The 26,395-nt window shown below is 38.0% G+C and overlaps 1 protein-coding gene across 2 annotated transcripts in view; it reads left to right on the top strand.

Moving 5' to 3' along the window:
* Usf3 (upstream transcription factor family member 3) overlaps nucleotides 1–19,493 on the top strand; it is a 48,708-nt gene extending 29,215 nt beyond the window's left edge. For both annotated transcript variants that reach the window (XM_046425161.2, XM_046425160.2), the window contains 2 exons: nucleotides 3,761–3,857; nucleotides 7,123–19,493. In XM_046425161.2, the coding sequence (XP_046281117.1) occupies nucleotides 3,761–3,857; nucleotides 7,123–13,574 (6,549 nt within the window). In that variant the 3' untranslated portion in view covers nucleotides 13,575–19,493. The remainder of the gene's footprint in view (nucleotides 1–3,760; nucleotides 3,858–7,122) is intronic.
* The last annotated feature ends 6,902 nt before the right edge of the window (nucleotides 19,494–26,395 follow it).

Genomic DNA, 26,395 nt, shown 5'->3' on the forward strand with positions numbered 1-26,395 from the left:
GTAGACATATGCCATCATACCTTGCTTACTGTTATATTTCAAAATAACATACTTACATTTCTATATCTTAACTTTTCCATTTTAGATATTATCTATCAAAATCCTATTGGAGTTGTGGCTCATTGGTAGAGCGCTTGCCTAGCATGTGTGAGGTACTGGGTTCAGTTCTCAGCACATATTTATATAAACAAAATAAAAGTCCATTGACAATTAAAAAATATTTTTAAAAAATTCTATTGTGCTTTTTCCCTGACTTTCCCATATAATTCTGATTAAAATTGATATTCAGTTTTTATATTTTTTATATTATTAAGAATATGTAACTATTGTTTGTGGTTGACCCAAGGAGTATATTATTATTATGTTTCATTTCATATGTAACTCATAGTTTTTCATTTGCTTAAATTTCTATATATTTGTCTTTAATTCTTTCCATCCTTCCAACAGGCTCTTCATAGTTTTCTGGATGGTCAAGTTTACCACATAATTTCCATTTTCCATTTCCTTCCTTTGAAAGTTTATTTCTGAAACCTTCTGTCTTCCTTTTTCAATCTCAACTAATTGATCTCTTCCAACTCTCCTGTTTAATACCATATGTTAATTATGTGGATTTGATAACATCTAATCTAATTGAATGTTTTCTAGGATTTTTTCTGAAGTTTTCTGATTTCTTCCCCCCTTTTGTTGGATGTTTTATCTTTCTTTTTGGAGGCTTTTCTTAAAGCTTAGTGACAGGTAGCTATTTTTTTTTTTTTCTGACTTGAGGATAGGCATTTAAAAAGCTGATCTAATAAATAGGCTTGTCATTTGGTGTCCCTGACTATTGCATGATTAGATGGTGTACTAGTAGTTTTTTTGTTGTGGTTGTGGTAGAACTAAAAAAAAAAAAAAAAAAATCTGAGGGATAAATACTAATTTTCCCCCCTGAGAAGGAATCTGTTAGTCTCTTACCTGGGAGTGGAAATGGTGGGAGAGGAGTATGAGTTTGTTTGGTAATATTTCGAATTTTGGGTCAAGGATGGTGGGGATAGAAAGTGTCATTCGTTGGTAGGGAGAATTTTACTTTACCCTGTTTTCACTTGGGAGCCTCATCGTGTCCACTTTTGTGCCAAGTATCTCTGAGGTTAAAATTCTCTGGTTCAGATTTCACAGAAAATAAACTTGTTTCTTGTGGTTGGGGCAAGAAGGGGGAAGTCATCCAGCTGCATAGGATATATGCATGGGGAAGTGGTTCCTATTACTGCTTTATTAAGAGCCTTTCAACAAGTCCTCTCGGTCAAGTCCCTGTACCTTGCCCCACCTTCTGTAGCAACTGGTGCTTCTCAGTATTGAAACTTCCTAGGAATTTAGAAGACAAAATCAACTTGCAGCTCAATAGTATCCCCCTTGGCAAGAATGTAGACTTCAGTTTCCTTTCATTCTCCCCTACAGAGTGGATTTAGACTTCCACAAATGTGTTTTTTAAGTCTTCTAAAAATGTATTCTTTCTTTAACACAATGGCAAACTATGTCTTCTGATTTTTCTTTCTCCGAATTTTAATGTATAATAGGTGTGCTCACTAAATATTGGAAGTTGCTCAGCAAAATTATATTTTCACGCTTTGGGCTTTCATGAGTTTCTCTGAAGAAAGGAAAACATACCATTTCTCTTCCTTGGTGTCCTAGAATGTGCAAAGAAAGTCAGTATTTGGCTCCCAGAAGAAGAGTAGCCTAAAGTTTTTCTTGAGCATTGCTGCCGGCTCTGCCTGCTATCTCTAGTAAAGGGTCAGGTGCCTGGGTATTTATCAGGTTCTACCTTGGTTCATATTCTTATTTCAAGAAAGGACAATATTAGTTTTCTCTTCTAAAATAGTTTCCTTGGTTTATATTACTGAGTCTCTACTGGGACTTAGTATGAAGAACACAGAATTGAAGTTTGTTGAAGCAAAGCACTAAATTACAGTGATTCATACATGAAAAAAGCAATCCATAGTTAAATATTTACTGCCACATTGTTCAGTAGCCAAAGAAGGAAATCAGAAATGGCTCTTAGGTAACTTAAATGTTTATCAGGAATAGACTGCTAAGTAAAATAAATACAGCCATTAGAAAGAATAAGATAGACTTCTAAGTTCCGCATGATGATATGTAGAAGATATATCTTTAAATTTTAAAAAGTACACTGTACTGTTTATAGCATTCTTTGATCTGGATTTTTAAAAAAGATATATATCTGAGCTAGGCACGGTGGCACATGCCTATAATCCCAGTAACTTGGGAGGCTAAGTCAGGAGATCACAAGTTCAAAGCCAGCCCCAACAATTTAGCAAGGTCCTAAGCAACTTAGCAAGGCCCTGTCTTAAGATAAAAAATAAAAACATCTGGGGATGTAACTTAGTGGTTAAACACCCCTGGGTTGATTCCTGGTACAAAATTTTTAAAAAATATATATACATGTACATATTGGTATAGCATATTTATGGAAGGATATACAAGTAAGTTTATAGTTATTACCTCTGGAACAGGGTGTGGAGAGCTAAAACACAAAGGAATGTTACTTTTGATGCCTATTCCTTCATATATTTACTTTTTTGCCAAGTGACTATTATGTTTCAGTTTTTAAAATTATCAATTAAGAATAAAGGAGCACTTTGACATAAAGCACAATCTTTTTGAAAAGCTTAGGAATGGAATATACTAGGAATATGACACCAGAACTCAATCAAGTGATGTTTCTTTCTCACCCTGTTACTTTGGATCATTTATAACTGCAGCTAACAGTAGAGAATAACATTAAGGTCTGAAATATTTAAATGGTCCTAAAGGCTCTCTCTGGCCTTTTCTTCTACCACTCTTCCTGATGTGTAGGATTCTCACTCTACTTACCTCCTTGCTGTTGTAGCCTTGCCCAGCCCAGCCCTGCCTGAGAACCTTTTGCCTTCTGACCTCATACCTGGGCCCTCTTCCTCCAGATGTCTACAGAGTGTGCTTTTTACTTCCAGGTTTTTGCTTAAGTATCACTAAACAGGGTGGCCTTCCCAGAGAGTATCTTAATTCAGCCTGCTGTAACAAAAACACCATGGACTGAGTGACTTAAACAACAAAGATTTATTTCTCATAATTCTGGAAGCTGGGAAGTCCAAAATCCATATTTGATTCTTGGTTGTGTCCTCACATGGAGGAAAAGGAGAAATCATCTCTCCCTCTCTTCTTATAAGGTCCCTAAACCCATTCATGAGTAACCGAATACCCTCTCAAAGGTCCCACCTCCTGATACCATTCCATTAGGGATTAGGACGTCAATCTATGAATTTGGTGGGAAGACACAAACATTCAGTGAACAGCACAGAGTAACTTCCACCATCAATTTAACCCCCTCCCTGGGACCCTGCTTTTTTATTTTGTATGTGTGTGTAATCTTGTCATCACCTAATTATTTTGCATATGTATTTATATTCTTCAAGGACAGGTGCTTTGTTTTATTACTGTATCCCAGTGCCTCAAATACAGAGCTTGACACATAGTAAAAGTCCAATAGAGGGCTGGGGATGTAGTTCATTGGTAGAGTGTGTGCCTAATAAGGCCCAAGTTCAACCCCCAGTACCAAAAAGAAAAGAAAGACAAAGCCTGATAGATATTTAGTAGAAGTGTTTGAATATGGTGCCTGCTTTAAATTTTGAAATGTTACATAACACATGTGAGATGAAGCCAGAGATTTCAGTTTCTTCTGGAAAGTTTTTACCCTTCAGTGAAGTTTTAAATCATTAATTTTCTTTGGCAGAGCAAGAATATGATCCTGGACCAAGCCTTTAAATACATAACAGAATTGAAAAGGCAAAATGATGAACTCCTGCTTAATGGCGGAAACAATGAACAAGGTAACAACTTTGAGAGTCTTACTTTATGATTTTTGTTAAATGCTTAGATCTTTGTGTTATAGTGAAATTTATATAGATATAGAAGGGTTCCCTGCCCCACTACCCCCACCCCCCGCCAAAATCCCCAATAACAAAACCAAATCAACAAACAAAAGCATTATTAAGACCTTGCACTCAAGGGGTCTAGGAGAATAATATTTCAAATAAAGTCACTTTAACTCTGCTGTCTCCTCCAGGAACAACTGTAATCTTATGTGTATACATGGTTTTGATTTCAGACTCTTCCGTGGACTTCATGTTTGCCTCACTCATGATACTAATAATACTAAATCTCCTTTATCCCAGTTGGATCTTGTAGCTAGGGGATTCCCATAAGAGGATGTGGGGAGGAGTTCTGCTCTGTGTGACTTACTAACAGGATAGGATAGGCCTGTGCCAAATCTTAACTGCATTAACTCAAAAGGTCAAAACATTCATTCATAATTGTTTGTGTGGATGTAATATATGCATCCAGCTGTCTGATCATTTAATAATATTTGATTTTTAGATAGAAATGACTTTTTTTTATGCTGTCAATGAGTTTTACCACTTTTAGAGAGAAGCCGAAAACAATAATATCCCAGGCAAGTGTAAAGCTCAGGGTGATAGGACAGTTTGAATTGTTCTTTATTTATGGCTCTGATAAGAGCAGAGAATATTCTGTGACAGGTCAGTCAGCCACCTTAAAAGGAGAGAAACAAGGCAGAATTTGCTGGGCTGTTTATTACAACACATGGGAAGGATATTTGAAAGTATATCCAGGATGTCAGATTTTGGAATTCTCTTTGTTAGCTTTTAGTGAAATAACAATTTATCCCCCTCCTAGGTCAACTGTCTTTTATGGTCTAGCCTGTTTTGTGTGATGCTGCCAGAGAGTTAGATACAATAATCTGTGTTCCATTATGAGGTACCTCACAAAAGGAACAGGAAGTCAGAATGATATGTAGACTCTTTTAGAGAAGGCTCCTTTCATTTCAAAGCATGGAGGCTGAGGCATTCATGTTACCTTAGGGAAAAGGGAAGCTGTTGAAAAAATACAGGTGCATGGGACTCAGGAAAAGCCAAATATCCAGGCTAGGGTTTAGGGGTAGCACAGAAATGACTGAGTCATCATTTCTATCACTATTATTTTTCTGGTTCTTTTTGTGCTTCTGCTTTATGCCTCCCCCCCCCCCCCCCGAGTGACTGCTTTTTTTTTTTTTTTTTAGTTGTTTTTTATTTATTTTTATGTGGTGCTGAGGATTGAGCCCAGTGCCTCACATATGCCAGGCAATTGCTCTACCACTGAGCTACAACCCCAACCCCTGGTGGCTGCTTCTTTATACTCATCATTCACATGATACTCCAGCACAGTGGTCAAAGCAACGCCTTGGAGCCAGGCCCACTTGGGTTGTAGTCTCACCTTTGTTCTCTCACTTAGTACCTTTTGGCCAGTTATTTAATCTCCCCAAATTTCAGTTTCCCTATTGTTTTTATTCTTCCCCCTTCCCCCACCCAGTATTAGGGATTGAACACAGGGCCTTGTGCATACTAGACAAGGACTCTACCCCTGAGCTACATTCCCAGCCCCTTTTATTTTATTTTTGAGATAGGGTTTTACCAAGTTACCCAGTCTGGCCTTGAACTTGATCCTTCTACCTCAGCTTCTCAAATAGCTGGGATTATAGGTATCTTAAAATGAGGATAATCAGAGTATCTACATGGATGATTTTAGGCAAATTTGATAATTACTCTGAACCTATTTCTTTTATCTAAAATGGTAATAATAATAATCGGTAGTTCTCATTTTATAGTTTTTATGAGAATTAAAAGAGAGAATAGAGGTAAAACATTTAGACTAAAGCCTCACACATAGTAAATGCTTGGTAAATATTAGCTGTTATCATTGGTGTGGTTATTATTAAGTGAGACAATGAATGAAAAGTGCCAGGCACTAAATGTGTAATAAGTAAAAGCAAAGATTCTTATTATTTGGTTCATAATAGCTATCTTTTAATTCCCGCTTCCCTTTCTTTAGCAGTATTGGTGGAGATTAAACTCAGGGACACTCTACTATTGAGCTACATCCCCAAATCTTTTATTTTTTAATTTTATTTTTTGTAGTTGTAGATGGACAGAATGCCTTTATTTTATTTTATTTTTTATTATTTTTATGTGGTGCTGAGGATCAAACCCAGTGCCTCATGCTTGCTAAGCAAGTGCTCTGCCACTGAGCTACAAACCCCAGCCTGTATTTTTAATTTTGAGATAGGGTCTCACTACGTTGCTAAAACTGGCCTCAAATTTGTGATCCTCTTGCCTCAGAGCTCTTGAGTCCCTGGGATTACAGGCACATGCCACTATGCCAAACAATTATCCTTTAAGATTCTAATATTTGTCTCGTAGTTTAAGTACCTGACAAATATGATCTGCCAATCTCAGGTCATCCTTGTTGAAATAAAACTCTTCATTTTAGGCTACATCCTAGAACATGAGTCTTGTGGGGCAAGGATAAGAATACCTACCACTATGACAAGGCAGATGGGGATGTATCAGGCAAAGGAGTCAAGAGTATAAATACCATCAACCAACGCTGCCCCCGTAGGACCTGTGGGTAAAGCTGTCTCTCTCATAAAGGAGAGGGGTATAGCAGGTGTCTTCACTGCTCAGCAGTGCACCTGCCGTGGCCCTACCAAGGAAAATGCAGGTTCCATTGCTGGTACTCTCTTTGATACTCTACCACTCTACTTCTGATATGTTCTCGTTCCCACTTCAGTCACCATTGTTTGTTTCAGAGGGTAAAATGAAAGCTCAAACCATTTATAAGGACCTATTTGGTACTACCGCAAGTCATGTTAGTTATTGCAGCATTTAAATGGTATTATAGGCATTTTCAGTGTAAGTTTCCTACCATGTTATCATTATATCAATAAGTCTTCCTTTGCTTTACTTGCATAGCTACTCTATTGGAAATTTTCCAATTGAGAATTTTGAGATTTCTGCCTTATAAGTTATTTTCCAGTGGTTGGCCTTTAAAGATAGATACTTTTAAAAGAATGGGATAGGAGCTTGAGTACCATTCTAAAGAGAAGAAAGAACTTGTATTAGCAAAGAGCTAAGAATTCTCAGTTGAGGTTTCTAGAATGCTAGCATTAGAATTCAGTAGTTTAGTATACAGTTATTTCTCAAGTTATTGTAAAAACTAACATTCACTAGTAATTTTTAATTTTTATTTTTAAAATTATAGCTGAAGAAATTAAAAAATTACGGAAACAACTGGAAGAAATCCAAAAAGAAAATGGCCGCTATATTGAATTACTGAAAGCAAATGATATATGCTTGTACGATGACCCCACAATCCACTGGAAAGGAAATCTTAAAAACTCAAAGGTGTCTGTTGTTATTCCAAGTGACCAAGTTCAAAAAAATATCATTGTTTATTCCAATGGGAGTCAGCCTGGTGGAAACAGCCAGGGGACAGCTGTTCAGGGGATAACTTTTAATGTCAGTCATAATTTACAAAAGCAAACCGCCAATGTGGTGCCGGTGCAGAGGACTTGCAATCTTGTGACTCCTGTGTCTATTTCTGGAGTTTACCCTTCTGAAAACAAGCCGTGGCATCAGACCACAGTTTCTGCACTGGCTGCCAACCAGCCTGTTCCTCTTTGTCTTCCTGCTACCATTTCTGCTCAAAATATTCTTGAGCTTTCCACCTCTGAAAGTGAATCAAGTGTGCTTGGTGCCACTGGAAGCTCACTAATTGCTGTTTCAGTTGGGTCTGAGCCTCACCAACATCGGTCTTTGCACACAGGTCTAAATGATCAAAATTCTTCTGAAACTAATAATGGGCAAGAGAGCCCTAAATTATTAAAGAGGACAGCCCCTTGTGTTACAAGTGTCCCCCCAAACTCCTCAGCACCTGCCACTAAAGTGCACCGTGGAACCAAGTCCTGTCTGAGTACACAGGACTTCAGAGGTGACTTTCAAAACACCTTTGTTGTTTCAGTTACCACTGCAGTCTGTTCCCAGCTCCCTAGATCTGCAGGTGATTCTTCTCCAGTGAGTGTTAGCAAGTGCACAGTCTCGACAAGTACAACCTCAGTGGTGGCACCATCTGCCACTGGAGTAGGGAAAACTACTACTCCTGTAAGCACTCTTTCTACAAATCCTTTGGACAGTGGTTGGACTCTTTCTTGTTCTTTGCCTTCTTCAAGTGTTAGTGCTTCAGATTTGAAAAACATTAATAGCCTTACTCGAATTTCTTCAGCTGGAAACACACAGACAACGTGGACTACTTTGCAGCTGGCAGGAAACACTATTCAGCCCTTAAGCCAGACACCATCTTCCACTGTGATTCCAGTACTAAATGAGTCTGGTCCTAGCCCCACTGCAAGCAACCACAGTAGACACATGGCTACAGGCATCAACTTAAATAATTCCCTTCCAACAGATGGGTTATCAGTTGAGCAAGTAGTTGTAACCTTGCCTTCTTGTCCATCTTTACCTATGCAGCCACTAATTGCCCAGCCACAAGTTAAATCTCAGCCACCAAAAAATATCCTTCCACTGAATTCAGCAATGCAAGTGATTCAGATGGCTCAGCCAGTTGTGTCAGCTGTTAATGCAACTCCAGCTAATCAAAATGTTATCATTCTTCAGCCCCCCAGCACTACCCCATGCCCCACAGTGGTGAGGGCAGAGGTTCCCAACCAAACAGTAGGTCAACAGATAGTCATTATCCAGGCAGCTAATCAGAACCCATTGCCACTCCTCTCTGCTCCACCTCCTGCATCTGTTCGACTCCCTGTCAATGGAGCCAGTGCTATAATTGGGTCTAATCATTCAGTGCAAAATGTTTCAACTCCACAAACTTTTGGAGGAAAGCACCTTGTCCATATATTACCAAGACCTTCATCTTTGTCAACATCTAATTCAACACAGACTTTTTCTGTTACCATGTCAAACCAACAACAGCCTCAAACCATTTCTTTAAATGGACAGCTCTTTGCTTTGCAGCCTGTGATGTCTTCATCAGGAACTACAAATCACACCCCTATGCAAATTATTCAACCCACCACCAGCGAAGATCCAAATACCAATGTTGCCCTGAATACATTTGGTGCTTTGGCCAGCCTCAATCAAAGCATCTCACAGATGGCTGGGCAGAGCTGTGTACAACTATCTCTTAGCCAGCCTGCCAATCCTCAAATTGCTGCAAATAGTCAAACCTCCCCAACTAACTGTGTTTCATTAACAACCACTGTTGCACCTCCCATGACAACTGACAATTCGGCCATACCCCCTGGTACTTTTAATCTTGTGACTACTTCCTCAATGAACACTGTTGCTTGTTTGCCACCTACCACAAAGTCAAAAAGATTAAATAAGAAGCCAGGTGCCAAGAAACATATAGCAGCTAGCAAACCCACATGTCCTCTGAATCCAGTCAGAGAGGTGGGCAAGTCAGACTGCCCCAACATGGAAAGCTCAGCAGAGCCATCATGTACTCCTGGACTGCTGGAAAGCCTTCCTATTGTGCTACCACCTGCCACTCTGTCCCAGGCAAATAGTGGAAGTGTTTCTGCTTCACATTCTTTGGACATGCTAAATTCGGAATCAGTAATACCTGAATCTGTATCCAAATCTAACTCAGCAGAAGAGTCTAGCTCATCCTCCCAAGAATCTGGAATAAGTGAACATTGTGCAGTAGCCCCAGCAAAATCCAAAGATTCTACCCCCATTTTGCAAAGAGAGACTTCTCAGGATAAACCACCAACTAGCTTAGCATTATCAGATGCTACCAAATCCTGTACTTCAGCCAATGTATTGATTCCATCTTCAAATCCTCAGATTTTGGTTTCTCAGGTGTCTGGTTTGTCATCCTTCACAAGGACTACAAGTACTGACTGTGTTTCTGAGGTAGAAATCATTGCTGAACCTTGCAGGATGGAGCAAGAGTCATCTGATACAATGCAAACTGCAGGTCTCTTAAAGGGGCAAGGGTTAACTACATTACTATCTGATGTTGCTAAAGAAAAAGACCCCCAGAAATCAACTCTTTCTGACCCTATGGATCATCCTGACTTTTCTTCAGAAAATTCTAAGATAATTGATTCAACTGTTGATTTACACCCCAAGCAGGAACTGTTACTGATGAACAACGATGATAGAGATCCACCACAGCATCAGTCCTGCCTCCCTGATCAGGAAGTTATTAATGGTTCTTTGCTCACCAGTAGGCAAGCTGACTCCCCCTCATCAACCAGCTCTGGAAGTACTCGCAGTTTTTCAGTTGCATCCATGCTTCCCGAAACAACTAGAGAAGATGTGACCAGCAGTACCTCAACTAATACATGTGACAGCTATACCTTTGCAGGGCAACCTGATATAGTAGCTCTTGCAGCAACAGTTATTTTTGGCCATCACAACATTGAGAAGGGAAGAGTTGATATTCAGGCTGATATAAGGGAAGGTACTTCAAAGCCTTCTGAAGCATCATCTTTAGAAGGAGACCAGTCTTTCAAATCACAGATCCCTAAAGAGAATGGCACAGGACAGACAGAAGCAACACCAAATGAACTTAACTCTCAGGATTCAATTGAAGTAACAGTGGACAGGCCCCTTGAAAAACCAAGTTGCTCTCTAGGAATTAAAACATCAAATGGTTCCTTACAGGTTTCAACTTCTCAGCCACCAAGCCTCACCAGTTTAAGTGTGAATAATCTCATCCATCAGAGCAGTATCAGCCATCCGTTAGTCAGCTGTGCAAGTCTGTCCCAACCTTCAGAGCAAACAACTGCTCCTGCGACAGTTAATCTGACTGTTTCCTCTAGCTCCTACAGCAGCCAGCCTCCTGGACCACCTCTGATGACAGAATATTCTCAAGACCAGCTAAGTACTATGAATAATACCATACCGAATTCACAGATTCAAGAGTCCCTCTTAAAGCCAAGTCACGAAAGCCGAAAAGATTCTGCTAAGCGCACTGTCCAAGATGACCTTTTACTGTCTTCAGCCAAACGTCAAAAGCATTGTCAACCAGTCCCCCTCAGACTTGAAAACATGTCCCTAATGAGTGGAACTCCAGACAGCATTTCTGATCAAACTCAAATGATGGTTAGTCAGCTCCCTCCCAATTCTTCAAACTCAGTTGTGCCTGTTAGCAACCCAGCACATGGAGATGGCCTTACACGATTATTTCCACCTGGTAACAACTTTGTGTCCCCTGCATTGAGGCAAAGTGAAGTTCAGTGTAGCTCTCAGCCTTCAGTTGCCGAGCAGCAGCAAACCCAGGCAAGTCAGCATCTACAAGCCCTGCAACAGCATGTTCCAGCTCAAGGTGTATCTCACCTTCACAGTAACCATCTGTACATCAAGCAGCAGCAGCAACAGCAAGCAGGGCAATTAAGAGAAAGGCATCACTTGTATCAACTGCAGCATCACGTACCTCATGCAGAGAGTGCTGTTCACTCTCAGCCCCATAATGTGCACCAACAGAGAACTCTGCAACAGGAAGTTCAGATGCAGAAAAAAAGGAATCTCGTTCAGGGCAATCAGGCCTCTCAGCTTTCCTTACAACCAAAGCATCATGGAACTGACCAAGCCAGACCCAAGAGTGGCCAGCCCCATCCCCACCATCAACAGATGCAGCAACAGATGCAGCAACACTTTGGAAGTTCCCAGCCAGAAAAGAGCTGTGAAAACCCTTCAACTAGCCGGAACCATCACAGCCATCCCCAAAACCACCTCAATCAAGATATTATGCACCAGCAGCAGGACGTTGGAAGCAGACAGCCAGGATCAGGGATTTCTTCTGAACATGTGTCTGGGCATAATCCAATGCAGAGGCTTTTGACATCAAGAGGCTTGGAGCAGCAAATGGTGTCCCAATCGAGTATTGTAACAAGACCTTCAGATATGACCTGTACTCCACACAGGCCAGAGAGAAATCGCGTTTCCAGTTATTCTGCTGAGGCACTCATTGGAAAGACATCTTCTAATTCAGAGCAGAGAATGGGTATATCAATTCAGGGTTCCAGAGTTTCAGATCAGCTTGAAATGAGAAGCTATCTTGATGTTCCCAGAAATAAAAGCTTGGCTATTCATAATATGCAGGGTCGTGTAGACCATACTGTTGCCTCAGATATTCGCCTTTCTGATTGTCAGACATTTAAACCAAGTGGAGCCAGTCAACAGCCCCAGAATAATTTTGAAGTACAGTCTTCAAGAAATAATGAAATAGTTAACCCTGTATCTTCATTGAGGAGTATGCAGTCTCAGGCTTTTCGGATTAGTCAAAACACTGGCCCACCACCGATCGACCGGCAAAAGCGATTACCATATCCACCAGTTCAGAGCATCCCAACAGGAAATGCTATCCCACCAAGGGACAGTGAAAATACATGTCACCAAAGTTTTATGCAGAGTTTGCTTGCCCCTCATCTTGGTGATCAGGTCATTGGGAGCCAGAGATCACTCCCAGAACATCAGAGGAATACACAGTGTGGTCCATCCTCTGCAATTGAATATAATTGTCCTCCAGCTCATGAAAGTGTCCATATTAGAAGAGAGAGTGATAATCAGAATAGGGAAAGTTGTGACATGTCTTTAGGTGCAATTAACACAAGGAACAACACCTTGAATATTCCTTTTTCAAGTTCCTCTTCCTCAGGAGATATTCAAGGTAGAAACACAAGTCCCAATGTTTCTGTACAGAAGTCCAACCCCATGAGGATTACTGACAGTCATGGGACCAAGGGCCACATGAACCCTCCTGTCACAACCAACATGCATGGGGTTGCAAGGCCAGCTTTGCCACACCCATCTGTGTCTCATGGAAATGCTGACCAAGGCCCTCCTGTACGTCAAGCTAATTCTTCAGTTCCCCAGAGATCAAGACATCCCTTGCAAGATAGCAGTGGTTCCAAAATTCGTCAACCTGAGAGGAATCGTTCTGGAAACCAAAGGCATAGTAATGTCTTTGATCCAAGTCTTCCCCATCTTCCTCTCTCTACTAGTGGCAGTATGATTCTTGGACGTCAACAGCCCACTACGGAGAAGAGAGGAAGTATTGTTCGTTTCATGCCTGATAGTCCACAAGTCCCTAATGATAATTCAGGTCCTGACCAGCATACGCTATCACAGAATTTTGGTTTTCCTTTTATTCCTGAGGGTGGTATGAATCCACCAATAAATGCTAATACTTCTTTCATTCCACAGGTTACGCAGCCCAGTGCCACTCGAACTCCAGCCCTCATTCCAGTAGATCCTCAAAATACTCTACCTTCATTCTATCCCCCATATTCTCCTGCTCATCCTACACTGTCCAATGATATTTCAATCCCTTATTTTTCTAATCAAATGTTCTCAAATCCTAGCACAGAGAAGGTTAACAGTGGAAGTTTAAATAACCGATTTGGATCAATTTTATCTCCTCCCAGACCTGTTGGCTTTGCTCAACCAAGTTTTCCTTTACTCCCTGATATGCCACCAATGCACATGACCAACTCTCACTTATCCAATTTTAATATGACATCTTTGTTTCCAGAAATAGCAACAGCTCTTCCTGATGGCTCAGCAATGTCTCCTTTGCTTACAATAGCAAACTCCTCTGCCTCTGACTCTTCCAAGCAGTCCTCGAACAGACCTGCCCACAACATAAGCCATATTTTAGGTCATGATTGCAGTTCAGCTGTTTAAATATAGATAAACTAAATGTGAAGATATTAAAGGTCTTGAGTGAGATTATAAAAGTGTGTGCATGCACACGTACATGTACGTGTACATGAAGAGAGGAATTTTGTGTGTGTTTGTATAATCAATTTTCAATTATCTTCTGAATGTAGGGATCCATGTCCATGTCTGAGATCATGCAAAATTTGTCAAAAACAAATTATGTTTTTTTTTAAGTGCATGGAGTGTTTTTTATGTTTCAAGCTTTAAGCATATTGACATTTCCAAGTTTGATTTGTAATTTTATATTCCCTGAATATAAGTCAACTGAAAATTGGGGGAACCTCACCTTGGTATGTGCTGAGTGGTAGGAAGGGACTGAGATTTTAAGCATCGTCACTGGTAATTTTTAAAATAGTTGAGTTGTTATTCAAAACATAAGCAACTTGATAAAGCCAATGGCTCATAACCAGATGATGGATGGTCAACATCTAAAAAAATTTCTCAGCTGAAACGGTGTTGAATTGATGTTAAATTAAATGTCCATACAGTCAAGCAGATAGCAGATAAATTAATTATCTAATAAACCTTCATCCCAAAGTTTGGCTTAGGGAGAGTCTTCTTTCTTGATTCTAATTATTCATAAGTTATCTGTTCTTCAAAATAGGGAGCCACATTGTACTTTAATGTGCCAGGATCTTTAAAGCAAAAGTCTTCCCAGACAATTAGCCTTAAAAATAGAAAGGTAAAAAGTAAAGGACACAATTGTTCTCCATCACGTACTTGTATTTTGCATCAGGCCATAAGGATAAAAGCAGTTATATAGTGGAGTTTTTCATGGAGTCATTAACAATTGGTGTTTTGTCAATTGAGTTTTGATTTAGTGTTCTCTCTTCATTCATTTATTTGACTTTGAAATAAATTCTTTTCCATTAATTTAAATATTAGGACTGATCAGCAAGTCATGCATTTAGAATATTTACATTTATTTGTAAAGATACATTTGAGTCTTACTTTTAAAAATATTTCTGAACAGAGTTTTAAGCTCTCTCAGCATTTTCATTTAGTAATATTTATATTTTAAATAAGGCATTGTATATTGCATTATTATCCTTTATACAGAATTATCATAATGAGAAGGTTTATTGGTTCAATATTTTCTCTTGATGGTAAATGTGAAATGGTGCTTCAAAAAAATACAGTCTTTATATATGTCCATGTGTGTATGTGAGAGTATATATGAAAACAGACAGATTTTAAAGTATAAACTGGTCCCTACTATTCCACAATGTATACATACTTAAAAATACCATGTTGTGCACCATAAATTCATACAATTTTATTTATCAAGTAAATAAATTTGAGAAAACAATAGGTCTGCCATCTGAAAATAGGAAATTAAGACCTGCTAAAGTATAGAAAAACTTGATGCAGGTGAGGTTTTTTAATAAAAACACCCAGGAATTTAATAATAAATTTTAAAACATGCGTTGAATTTTGAGAACTAAAACAAATGAGCAAAACCCTAAGAAAACAGTTGTAAATGATATGCTGATTTTTTAAACCCTGTTAAACTATGACTTTTTGTTGTTATATTCTGCCCAAAATGGAATGAGGTGGGGAAAATGCATATAAATTGTTCTGTCTGCTCTGTTAAAAAAAAGTAAAACCTGGGACCAGCATTTATTTCCATCCTAACAAAGCCTCCTGTGGCCTGGTCAGAGCAATTACCTCCTGCATCCCTCTTCTGCAGACTGAAATGGTCACTTATGCCTCTTCACTGTTCTCACCAAACCTTACCATCTGTTTCTGCTGCCTGCTAAAGCAGTCTCCAGGAGTAAAGAAACAGCATAAACCATAGAAACCTGTATTGCCTCCCTTCAAAATGGTCTTGGGGAGAAAATAGGAGAACTTCATGAATAAGTTACTTAAATAAAAATGTATAAACACAGCAATTACACTTTTTGGAGAAAAACCACAGCAAGATCTACAACTTGTTTTTTATTTCTCTGAATTTTAAGCTTTAATATTCAATTTTTTTTTAGTACTTGGAAGGTTCAATCTGCCAATTTTGGAGGGGGGAGTACTGGGGATTTAATGGTGTGCTTGACCACTGAGCCACATCCCCAGTCCTTTTCATTTTTTATTTTGAGACAGGGTCTCACTAAATTGCTTAGAGCCTCACTGAGTTGCTAAGGCTGGCTTTGAATTTGTGATCATCCTTACTTAGTCTCCCAAGTACCTGGGATTACAAGATTGTGCCACTTGCCTGGCTAATCTGCCAATTCAAGAAGGGCAGTTTTCTATATATTTATCTCTTCCTCCCCTCCTCCTTCTTCTCTGCCTGTCCCTCTCACACATGCCCCCACATAAAAGTGGCCATTGAGTTCTGTAGAACTAGAGGCTTCTGTATATAACTGGAGCAAAGGTAACAGGCCATAGTGAAGCTCAGTTCCCTTCCACCTCTAGATTGGGTCTTGTTACCCAGGCTAGTTCCAAATTACTGGGCTCAAGAGATCTTCCTGCCCCACCTTTGCAAGTAGCTTCTCTAGGGGCTCTCCACCACACCCAGATGAAGAGTTCAGTTTAAACGTTGCAGTTCAAAGGGCTCAAAAATCTGTTACTTTCAGTTATTTCTATTGCATTGATTGTATTTTACTCTTCATCTATATTCAGAAATAGCATTTTCATTCCTCAGAACTTTTATTCCAAGAATATAACACTGATATTGAATGAGTCTAAGAAAGGCTTGTTGTTTGACTATCTGCAAATCTTTGGGCTCCAGCTTATATGTAACTTTAATTATCTTATGGACAAAAGCATATATATGTTAGAGATCATTTTATATATGGGATCAATTCTGAGTGTTCACACCAAAGTACTCTTATTTGATTTTAAAGCATGAGTACTTACCAGCAGTATTAAGTATTTGAATTGAGGTACATGGTTTTGAGCAGGAAATTTGTTATATAGGACTTAGTGATATCAGTATATAATCTTTTGGTACAGGAATGGCAGAAAATGCAGTCAATTTTGGCTATTGTAAATTGAAATGTTATTCTTGGCTTGCTCACATGATATACAAAGTTAAACTATTTCCACAAATAATTTTTCAACTTCTGAAAATACACAGATGTCTGAATCATAAGTGAGAGTCATTGAATCATTTCTCTTTTAGCATTATTGATTACATAGAATCAGTTAAAGAAAATAGTTGATTCTTCTCAACATTTAATAAGTTCTATGAAGTGAAAAATTTTAGATTTTTCCTCATGTATAAACCTTGTCATTGCATTTGTTAAATATATAAATCATAGATGAAATAAATTAATTTTGGAAGTATTTATTTTTTGGAAAATACAGGTTGCTTTGGGATGTGTCATGTTTTATGCCACGTCAGGAAATTTAATTTTGTTTATTGTCAGATATTTTGGGACACAAGAATTTGCACTTTTTTTTAAGTAAGGATGAGAATTCCATAGTAATCATGATTTATAAAATTTAACATATCTAAACTGTGGGAAGGAAGGCCATATTGTTTCACAGCAACTTCTAGTCATAAGTCAAGGTTATGTTGAACTTTAAAAACTCAATGTTATTAAAGTACAAAATCATTTAAAAATTTTAAAGATAGTTCATTTATCTTGTTCTTGCCTTCTAACATCAGTCATTTCATTGAGAGGCTAAAACTTATACTACAAAAACTGTGGACATGCATTTTAATGGAAGTGATATTAAAATTTTGAGAAAGACTTATTAATGTGCATCATCTCAGCTTTCTCCTTTCTTTTCTACATAGGTACCTATGTTGTTATTATTTTATATCTGTTCCATATCAAATAGGGGACAAGGAGCCTGGTCATTTCCTTAGCAGGATAACTAACTATTCATTTGCCTTGAAACATTTATTGGTTCTATTAGATTAGTTTGTGGGAGTGAGTCATACTTCCAAATGAGTGATTCCCAATTTTTGGCTTTGGGAACCATATTCTTTCTTCCTATTCTCTTAAGTAGCAACAACAGTATTAGTTCAGAATTTGATCTAAAATATTTCAATATGTCATATGGCTCTTCCCTAGGTTTGGTGGACTTGTTTTTTTTTTTTTTTTTCCCACTGTGGAATGAAGAAAGGGCAAAGGTGATAACAAAATGAAATAGCTTTGGGTTGATTTCCTGAGGAGCCTAGAAGTCATTGCAATTCTGTTATCTAGATAAGTGCTGCCTTTCCCTTAGGTAATGCATCTATGGTTGTGTACATCTAAAGGGCAATAGTAATAACCAATGACCAGATAAACTGGTGTGGAGTTGATCTCAGTGGTGATTTTATGATACCAATATGCAAATTAAAGGCAGAAATTAGTTTCTTCCCGATATGCCTTTTTGGCTGAATGTTACAATTTTTCCTTCCCCAGAGTTCTACATAAAAGGGTCCTTTTTGGACTTAACTATACTCTCTGCATTTCACTCTTCCTGGGTTGTTTTATCTAAAAGAGTGAAACCTAGAGAGTGTTTCTATGAGTCTGTAGGCATCACCAAACTTAGATTGAGGCAATTCAGATATACTTGGCATAAATATTGAGGACCTTGTTGGATGCAGAGTTTCTATCTCTTTCCCAATGCCTCTCTGCTAATACTGCATTTTACCTAAAACTGTGCCTCTGGTCCTTAGACCAGATATTGGAATATATCATCACCCTCTCCATGATAGAAAGGACCAGCCAGGATGGTGCAAGGTGCGTAATCAAACACCTCCTAGAAGCAAGTACAATAGATTCTCACTGTTGCCTTATCATTCTCTGAGCCATCTTCAAAGTTGATCTTGTTAAAACAAAACAAAACAAAAACTAGTTAGTAGCAAAACTCCTTTGAAACACAGAGATTATATATGGTGGTCATTTAGCATCCTTATTTCTGGATTTGCACAAACTATCAACTGTAACCTTTTTCTGGCATATGGTGGTCAATTGCTTCATAAACATGAGTTAAGTTGAAGATGTTGGGCATCATATCCACAATGGTGTTACTTTGAATGACCACATAATCTCTCACTAGAGATGTCATGAGACATAGAAAGTAATTTGATTTGTAATGTAACATGTTTTTTAAAAAGATGATCTTTATTTTTTTTTTTTTTGCTTGGTTGTATGTACAGCTATACACCATACTATGCCATAGGAATTTAAAGTTTCATCTATTTAAATCCCTTCTTCACTTTTCTGAGAGCTCTCTGCCCTCCCACCCCTGAAGTCTTAAGATCACTTTCATCTGTGAGGTACCGAGGCACTGGGCTTGACTAGAGTGGTAACCTTGATGGGAAGTTAAACTGTTGATCTTCCAAGAAGAAAGGGACCAGACAGTGTTGCTTAAGATGCTGCAGTTGTGTTACTGTGAAGAAAAGATTTGCTTCCACTTTCAGCAGGTTATATAAATATCTATACATATATATATATTTTCATTTTGGAAAAAAAAGTTTGAAAAATCTGAGAACATAATTCCTTCACAAATTATTTATAGATACACTGGGTGAGAAGCTTACTGTAGGGCAGTCATCAGATAAAAGCTAAGTTTAGTGCTTCAATAGTGTAATATTTGTATCTATTATTATGCCAGCAGGGTCTGCTGTGCATTTTGTCCTATTTCTGTAAATCACCTGGTTTGTAATTCTAATAGAAATCAATTTGTTTTTTTAATGGAATCCAGAGCAGATATGTATAATAAGATCAGGATTGTCCTACAGTTGTAAATAAGAATGGGTCCTGTTTATTTTGACATCTTTTTACAAATGCATTGTATTAGGGTGTGAATATTCTGAACCATGCTCTTGTTTAAAGTTTTGAAATTTTTATTGTTAAATGTAACATTTTAATGGTTGTAATAATTATTTGTATAGATATGAATATAGTATTTTATTTAAGAAAATAAACTTTGCATTTTTTGCATTGTGAATTCAGTTGTTTCTGATCATTGCATGTGCCACTTCAAACCTATTGTCTTCCATACTGAAATATTCAAACAATCTTTAAAAATTTTCCATATGTCTGAAAATAATTCTGTGATACATTTCTATAGGGGTTGTGTTCCTAATCAATTGACCTCAAATAAATAATGAATAATAATTATGATAGAACCATGTTGTTAGAACAAACTATATATCCCTATACTTATAAAAAATTAAAATTAGAATTTCAGTTCTGGAAGAGTATTTAGAAACAATCCAGTTTTAACTCTCTTCTGTGGAGAAAACTGAAACACAGAACTTGGAGATAAAAGATCTATTGCTAAAGTTACCCACAAAAACTTAGTTAATACAACATGATTTTTGAGGGGAAAAATTGAGAGAAATTTGTATTAGATAAAATTATACAAAGTTAAAATGCCTATAAATCAACATTGCCTAGAAATAGCTGACAGGTATAGTAAAAATGATAAATTAAGGAAATGGTAAATGCAAAATTCAGGATAATGAATACATTTTAGGAAAGGCTAGGAGTCTGGTATGAAGGAATGCTTCAAAAGTGTTAGTATTCCATTGCCTGGGTAGGAGATACTCAGATGTTGGTCTCACTTATGCGTGGTCTTATGAATGGATAAAATATATCCTAATATATTAAAAAATGTAAAATAATAACATCAAAGTCATTTATTCCCACATGTACTCCAGGAAATTAAAATTCATGACATTTTCCTTGACTTCAGATTAAAACTAATCTTTCTGCTGCCAAATATTAAATGTTCATTCTACCATTGTACATTACCTCCCAGAGAGATAGCATAGAATAAAGTCTAATATGTCATAAAGGGTATCTAAACTGCAAAGATGTCACTACTTTGTTGAATTCTATCTCCCTAAAATTAATGTGTAAGTTATGGTAGTTGTATATTTTACAGTTTTGTTAATTTTCCAGGTTAGTTAGATGTTTGAGGAAAAAAAAATATTTAAATAACATATCTCTTTAAAAACATACCCAAGAGATTTTTACTTTTGGGTAGGAGATAGTAGTTGTGGCAGGTCATCAGTCTCACTATAACAAATGGAACAAAAGGATAAATTAAAACAATCTTATTTTAAAAGGCATTGAACACCATTAAGTATAAGAAGACTATCTAAACAAAATTTCAGAGAGGGAAAGGCCCTTTGTGGATAAGCTGAGATCTGTGGCATTTCTTTTTAACCCTGGGGACATTTGATGAGTATGGGTTGAAAAGGCAAGTGAAAACTCCCACAGTTTCCTGACAGTTAGGGGATAATTCCTGCAAGAAGGAGCAGTTCTTACCCTTGAGACATTGGAAACCAGATGTGAACTGAATTTAAGTAAAATTGCACCCCAGCTTTCACCCAGCTCAACATTCTGTCTGCCAAACAAAGGTGTGAACTTGCTCTGGTAGAAAATAACATTAAATTCAATCTTTACAGTTTCTTTATGTATGATGTCTATTAAACCATGACACAAAGAAAAGACCAAAGATTCCAATTTTAAATCAAATTAAAGCAAGCTTGTAATTCCAACCAGCCAGAACTGTCCCTCCCAAAATCCGTGGAGCGCAGTTTTATAGCACAAAAAGTTACAAAGGGGGGTGTCTTGAGAACATATAGATATAACAGGATTTTGACAAGCATAATTCAAAGTCAGGTAGTAGGTTAATGGTCTGAATGGTTCAGTACTTCGGGAGTAAATTTAGATCCCAACATCAGAATTTATGAGGTGCCATTAGGGTTTCAGAGAGGGTTGTTATCTGGTCAGGGAAAACCAGACAGGGGTGAGTTCAAGGCATGGGCAGGCATTTCAAGCAAGTTTAAAACATCAAAATAAGGCCAGGCCAAATAAAAATCCTAATATTTTACAGAAAACAGAAATGAATCTTTTATAATTTTTGACAAGATGGCTCCTGATCTTAAGAGGGAATTAGGCTGGGTTTACCAATGTCCAAAAAACATAGTATGTTCAGGAAAATGTGAGCAAGAAGCAGAAGAAAAAGCAGATAGTAGAAGTAGGTCCATCAATGATCCAGATGCACAGATGGGCTTTGAAAAAAGCTGATAAATATGTTAAAGAAAATAGAAGAAAAGCTGGAGAAGTTGAAAAAAATAAGATAAAAATGATTTTTTTTTACAGAGGATTGCAATTTTTAAACCCTTGAACAAGTTTATAGCAAAGCACACATCAACCAACAGAAAATATCAAAACACAAAGAGACGAAACCACTAGAAAAGAGATATTATCAGAATACAAGAGATAATGTGTGTTTTAGTTAGCTTTTTCACTGCTGGGACCAAAAGACCCGACAAGAACGATTAGAGGAGGGAAAGTTTATTTCAGGGCACATGGTTTCAGAGGTCTCAGTCCATAGACAGCTGGCTCCATTCCTTGTAGCCTCAGGTGAGGTAGAACATCATGGTGGAAGTGTGTAGCAGAGGAAAGCAGCTGGGAACATGGCACCCAGTAAGCAGAGAGGTATGGTGGTGAGAGAGAGAGAGAGCGCTCTGATCAACCAGGAATATATATATCTCCCAAAGGTCTGCCCCCCATACCCACCTCCTCCTGCCACACTCTGCCTACTTTCAGTTACCACTCAGCAGGAGATTAGTTCACTGACTGAATTAAGGCTTTCATAAGCCAATTATTTCACCTCTAAACCTTCTTGCATTGTCCCAAATGTGAGTTTTTAGGGGACACCTCACATCTAAACCATAATAATTTGGAACCAGTCAAAATATCCAACATACATATCACTAAATCCCCAAGAGGAGAAAGAATGGGAAAGAAGAAATATTTAGAGAAATAATGACTGAAGATTTTTCAAAACTCATAAATGATATCAAGTATAGATTTCAGATATTCAGCAACCCCAAAGTAAGATGAATACAAAGAAAGCTACACCTACACTTCATATCATACTTCTGAATCCTAAAAATAAAGGGAAAATTGGAATGCAGTCAGACAATGGACACATTACCATCAAAGGAATAGTAAAACTTCTGACTTTAGCACAAAAAAATGGTGAAGGCCAGAAGATAATGGAATGACTTTCTTTTTTGTTTTCTTTCTATCTTCTTCTTCCTCCTCCTCCTCCTTCTCTTCCTTCTTCTTCCTTCTTTTCCTCTTTCTCCTTCTTCTTCTCTTCCTTCTCCTTCTTCTACTGAGGACTGATGCCAGGGTGCTCTACCACTGAGATATATTCTCAGCCTTTGCCTTTTTAAATTTTGTTTTTTAAAATTTTGAGACAGGATCTCCTGAAGTTGCCCAAACTGGGCTTGAACTTGTGATCCTCCTACTTCAGCCTTTTGAGTCACTGGGATTACATGTGCATACCACCACATCCGGATGGAATGACATTTAAGTATTTATTAAAAAAAAACAAAACTCTGCTGACCTATAGTTTTATAAATTAAATGCCCTCAAAACTAAAATATATATATATATATATATATATATATATATATATATATATATATATATATATATATAAATCTGAGCAATCTTGTCTTTTATCCATAGACCGATACTAGAAGAAATTTAAAGGGCATTATTCAGTTCAAGGGAAAATGATCCCTGATGAAAATGAAGAACAGTAATGGAGAGAAGCTGAAAGGATAAATTGAAGTTAAGTGTAAAAGAGTACGAGGGCTTAATAGGCTTATAAGGCTTACGGATATGTAGAAGTAAAATATGTGATAATAGCACAAAATAAGAGTAAAGAGTGGAGTGAAATTTGGTATTGGGATATTTCACTGCTGAAAAGCAAAAATGATAATTGAAGGTAAATGTTCTAATAAGTCAAGTCTGTTTATCATAATTTCTAGTGTTACTACTACTACTACTACTACTACTACTACTACTACTAATAATAATAATAATACAGGGAGGTAATACAAAAGGCTAATAGAAGATTAAAGGGAAAAACAAAAGTACTCGTTAATAAATGCATTGAATCTGACATGTATTTGAGTAACACACTTAAATAAATCAGGAAAAGATATATTAAGAACAAAACAGGGAAAATAGAAAACCAGGGCTGGGGTTGTGGCTCAGTGTCAGGGTGCTTGCCTCACACAGGTGAGGCACTGGGTTGCATCCTCAGCACCACATAAAAACAAATAAACAAAATAAAGATATTGTGTCCATGTATAACTAAAAAAAATATTTTTTAAAAAGAAAAAGAAAACCAATAGCAAGTTGGTCATGGTGGGATATGCCTGTAATCCCAGCAGCTCAGGAGGCTGAGGCAGAAGATTGAAAGTTCAAAGCCAGACTCAGCAACTGAGCAAGGCCCTAAGCAACTCAATTAAGACCCAGTCTTTAGATAAAATACGTTTTTTTTAATTGAGAGAGAGAATTTTAATATTTATTTTTTAGTTTTCGGGGGACACAACATCTTTGTTTGTATGTGGTGCTGAGGATCGAACCCGGGCTGCACGTATGCCAGGTGAGAGCGCAACCGCTTGAGCCACATCCCAAGCCCCAAGATAAAATATTTTTAAAATGGCTGAGGATGTGGCTCAGTGGTAAACGGTCCCTAGGTTCAATACCTGGTACAAAAAAAAGAAAAAGAAAAGAAAACCAATGGCAAAATGTTAGACTTAAAACTAGTATTTATGTTATTATAGATCAACAAATTTATTTAAAATTAAAAAAAATTTAGTCTAAATTGAAAAAGTCACAATTAGCTTTGTGTTTGTTGTTTATAAGAGACAAAAAAAAAGAACACATTTTAATTATAAGAAAACAAAGATGAAGTAAAAGGATGGGGAAAAGGTACATAAGATATGTAAACACTAACAGAAATAAACACAGCTATATTAAAACCAAGGTGTTATGATCTAACTTTGCTGCTGGATCTGCTACTCCCTCCCATTCCTCCCCTTTAAAGCCATTGGATGTCACAGCACAGGAGAGCCATTGACCACAAGCAGTTCAAAGGCTTACTACTTATTCAGGAATACGCAACTTAAAAAGTGGGAGGAGCCCCTGGGGGGTCCATCACATGAAAGAGGGCTCTCTAATGTCTTCGTAGAGGGAGGGAGGGGAAGGACAGAGAGACTTGGAGTATAAATATAATGAGGTTGATATGAAAACAATAAGGATAAGAATACCGCAGAAACTTGCTGATAAGATTTTTGACTCACGCCAGAAGACTGATTCTGGGTGGCTCCTCCTGGTAAAGGATGTAATGGTGGAAGATCAGAGGGGTGGAGCGTGTGAGGTAATCAGCATAGCAGAACTGAGTAGGGCTTAGGTGTCTGATTGGGTTCATCCGGGCATGTGTTAATGGTTTATTCAAATGTCATCTTGCTGTCAGTGATTTCTTGAATCAATACTACTTTTCCACATAGAAGAAAGACTTTAAGGCAAGAAGTATATTAGAAAAGAGACATTTTCTAATAAAATGCTCAATGCTATTAGAAGACTTTTAAAACCCTTAAGTTTGGGAGCTGTTCAAGATGGGAGGTGTTCGAGATGGCAGAATAGAGAGGGTTGCTTTCCTGGCTGCTCCATGGTGTGAAAACAAGAAAGCAGATAGGTAGCTTCTCACCAAGGTGAGTGAAAAAAAAAAAAGGTTGGGTGGGGGGCTTTACTGGAATTTAATACTGGACATTCAGAGCAGATTGGGGACTCAGGAGGTTGGATATAATAAAATAAGAAAGAAATCCCCAGCACCACCACCACTGCCATAGCCTTAGGCACCAGCCAGAGTGGTTTTTCTGTGAGCCAAGTGGAGGGATAAGGGAATTTTTTTTTTTAATTCTGTATTTTTGGAGGCATGAGGTGTGTCTGGTGTGGAGAGTTTAGAGATCAAAGACATTGCCTGAATAAACTGAAAGGCATTCTGCACAATATCCTTGTCCAGGGAAAAAAGCCTCATCTTTCTCAGCTGTGTGCACAGGACAGAGGAAGGAGCCATTTCTCAGCTGCAGCACAGGGGCTAACACCTGGAGGAGCTGATTCCTGGCAAACCCAAGTTTGGCCAGAAATAAAGGCCTGGCAAACCCACACTGCATGACATAGAGTGTGTCTAAGTGTCCAGAAGAAAATCAAATGTGTAGAGGGATTTACACAGGGAAATACTGGTCGTGGAAGCTTGCGGCTCTCCTGTCCCCCTTTAATCTGGCTGTTAGCAGTACCCTCTGCGAGAGATGTGCCTGACTGGGAATTTGAAAGGGCAGGGGAGGGAGGTCTTGACTTTGGAGACTGAACCCAAGACCAGGAAATGCAAGGTCCGCAGGTGATGGAGTAGAATAAGAATTGGCTTTTTCCTCCACTGCAGAAGAGGAATCCAGGGGAGGTTCTTGGGGTGCAGTGTTCCAGCGTGGACTGGCAATTGCTGGGCTCTGGAGGTGTGCTGATTTAAAATCTCCAATTGGCACTCACCAAACAGACTGGAGCCTACCTAAGCCTAAACCCCACCTCCAGGAATTCCGCCTATGGATTACCACTCTCATTCCAGCAACCCCACCCTGAGGGTGAAGCAAGCATCACACTCTAGATGATCCCACCTGACATGGCTGAGAAGGGAAGCAGAGAATCTTTGAACTCCAAGGGAAACAACTCTTTAATTTTTCATGGAGATCTTTTTTTAAAATTGTAACCTTAATGGTTCATGAACATTTATACATATGCATACTTATTTTTTCCCCATTTACAGCATTTTTGAAGTCAGTTAATTTTCATGGATCAGTATTTTGAGGACTAGGATGTTACTGTTTTTACTGTAGGCAATAACTGATCATATAATTTCTATTTATTGTGACAATTAACATTGTAGGTGTCAGAGCAGGAACAATTTGGTTTAATGCTGTATATTGTTTGCATTTTTTGTTGTTATTATTTGTTTCTCCCTAAATGGTGAGG

Source organism: Marmota monax, unplaced genomic scaffold (assembly GCF_021218885.2).
Source record: "Marmota monax isolate L192 unplaced genomic scaffold, Marmota_monax_Labrador192_F-V1.1 WCK01_AAM20220418_F8-fsc00119, whole genome shotgun sequence".
In the NCBI taxonomy this organism is placed as follows: Eukaryota; Metazoa; Chordata; class Mammalia; order Rodentia; family Sciuridae; genus Marmota; species Marmota monax.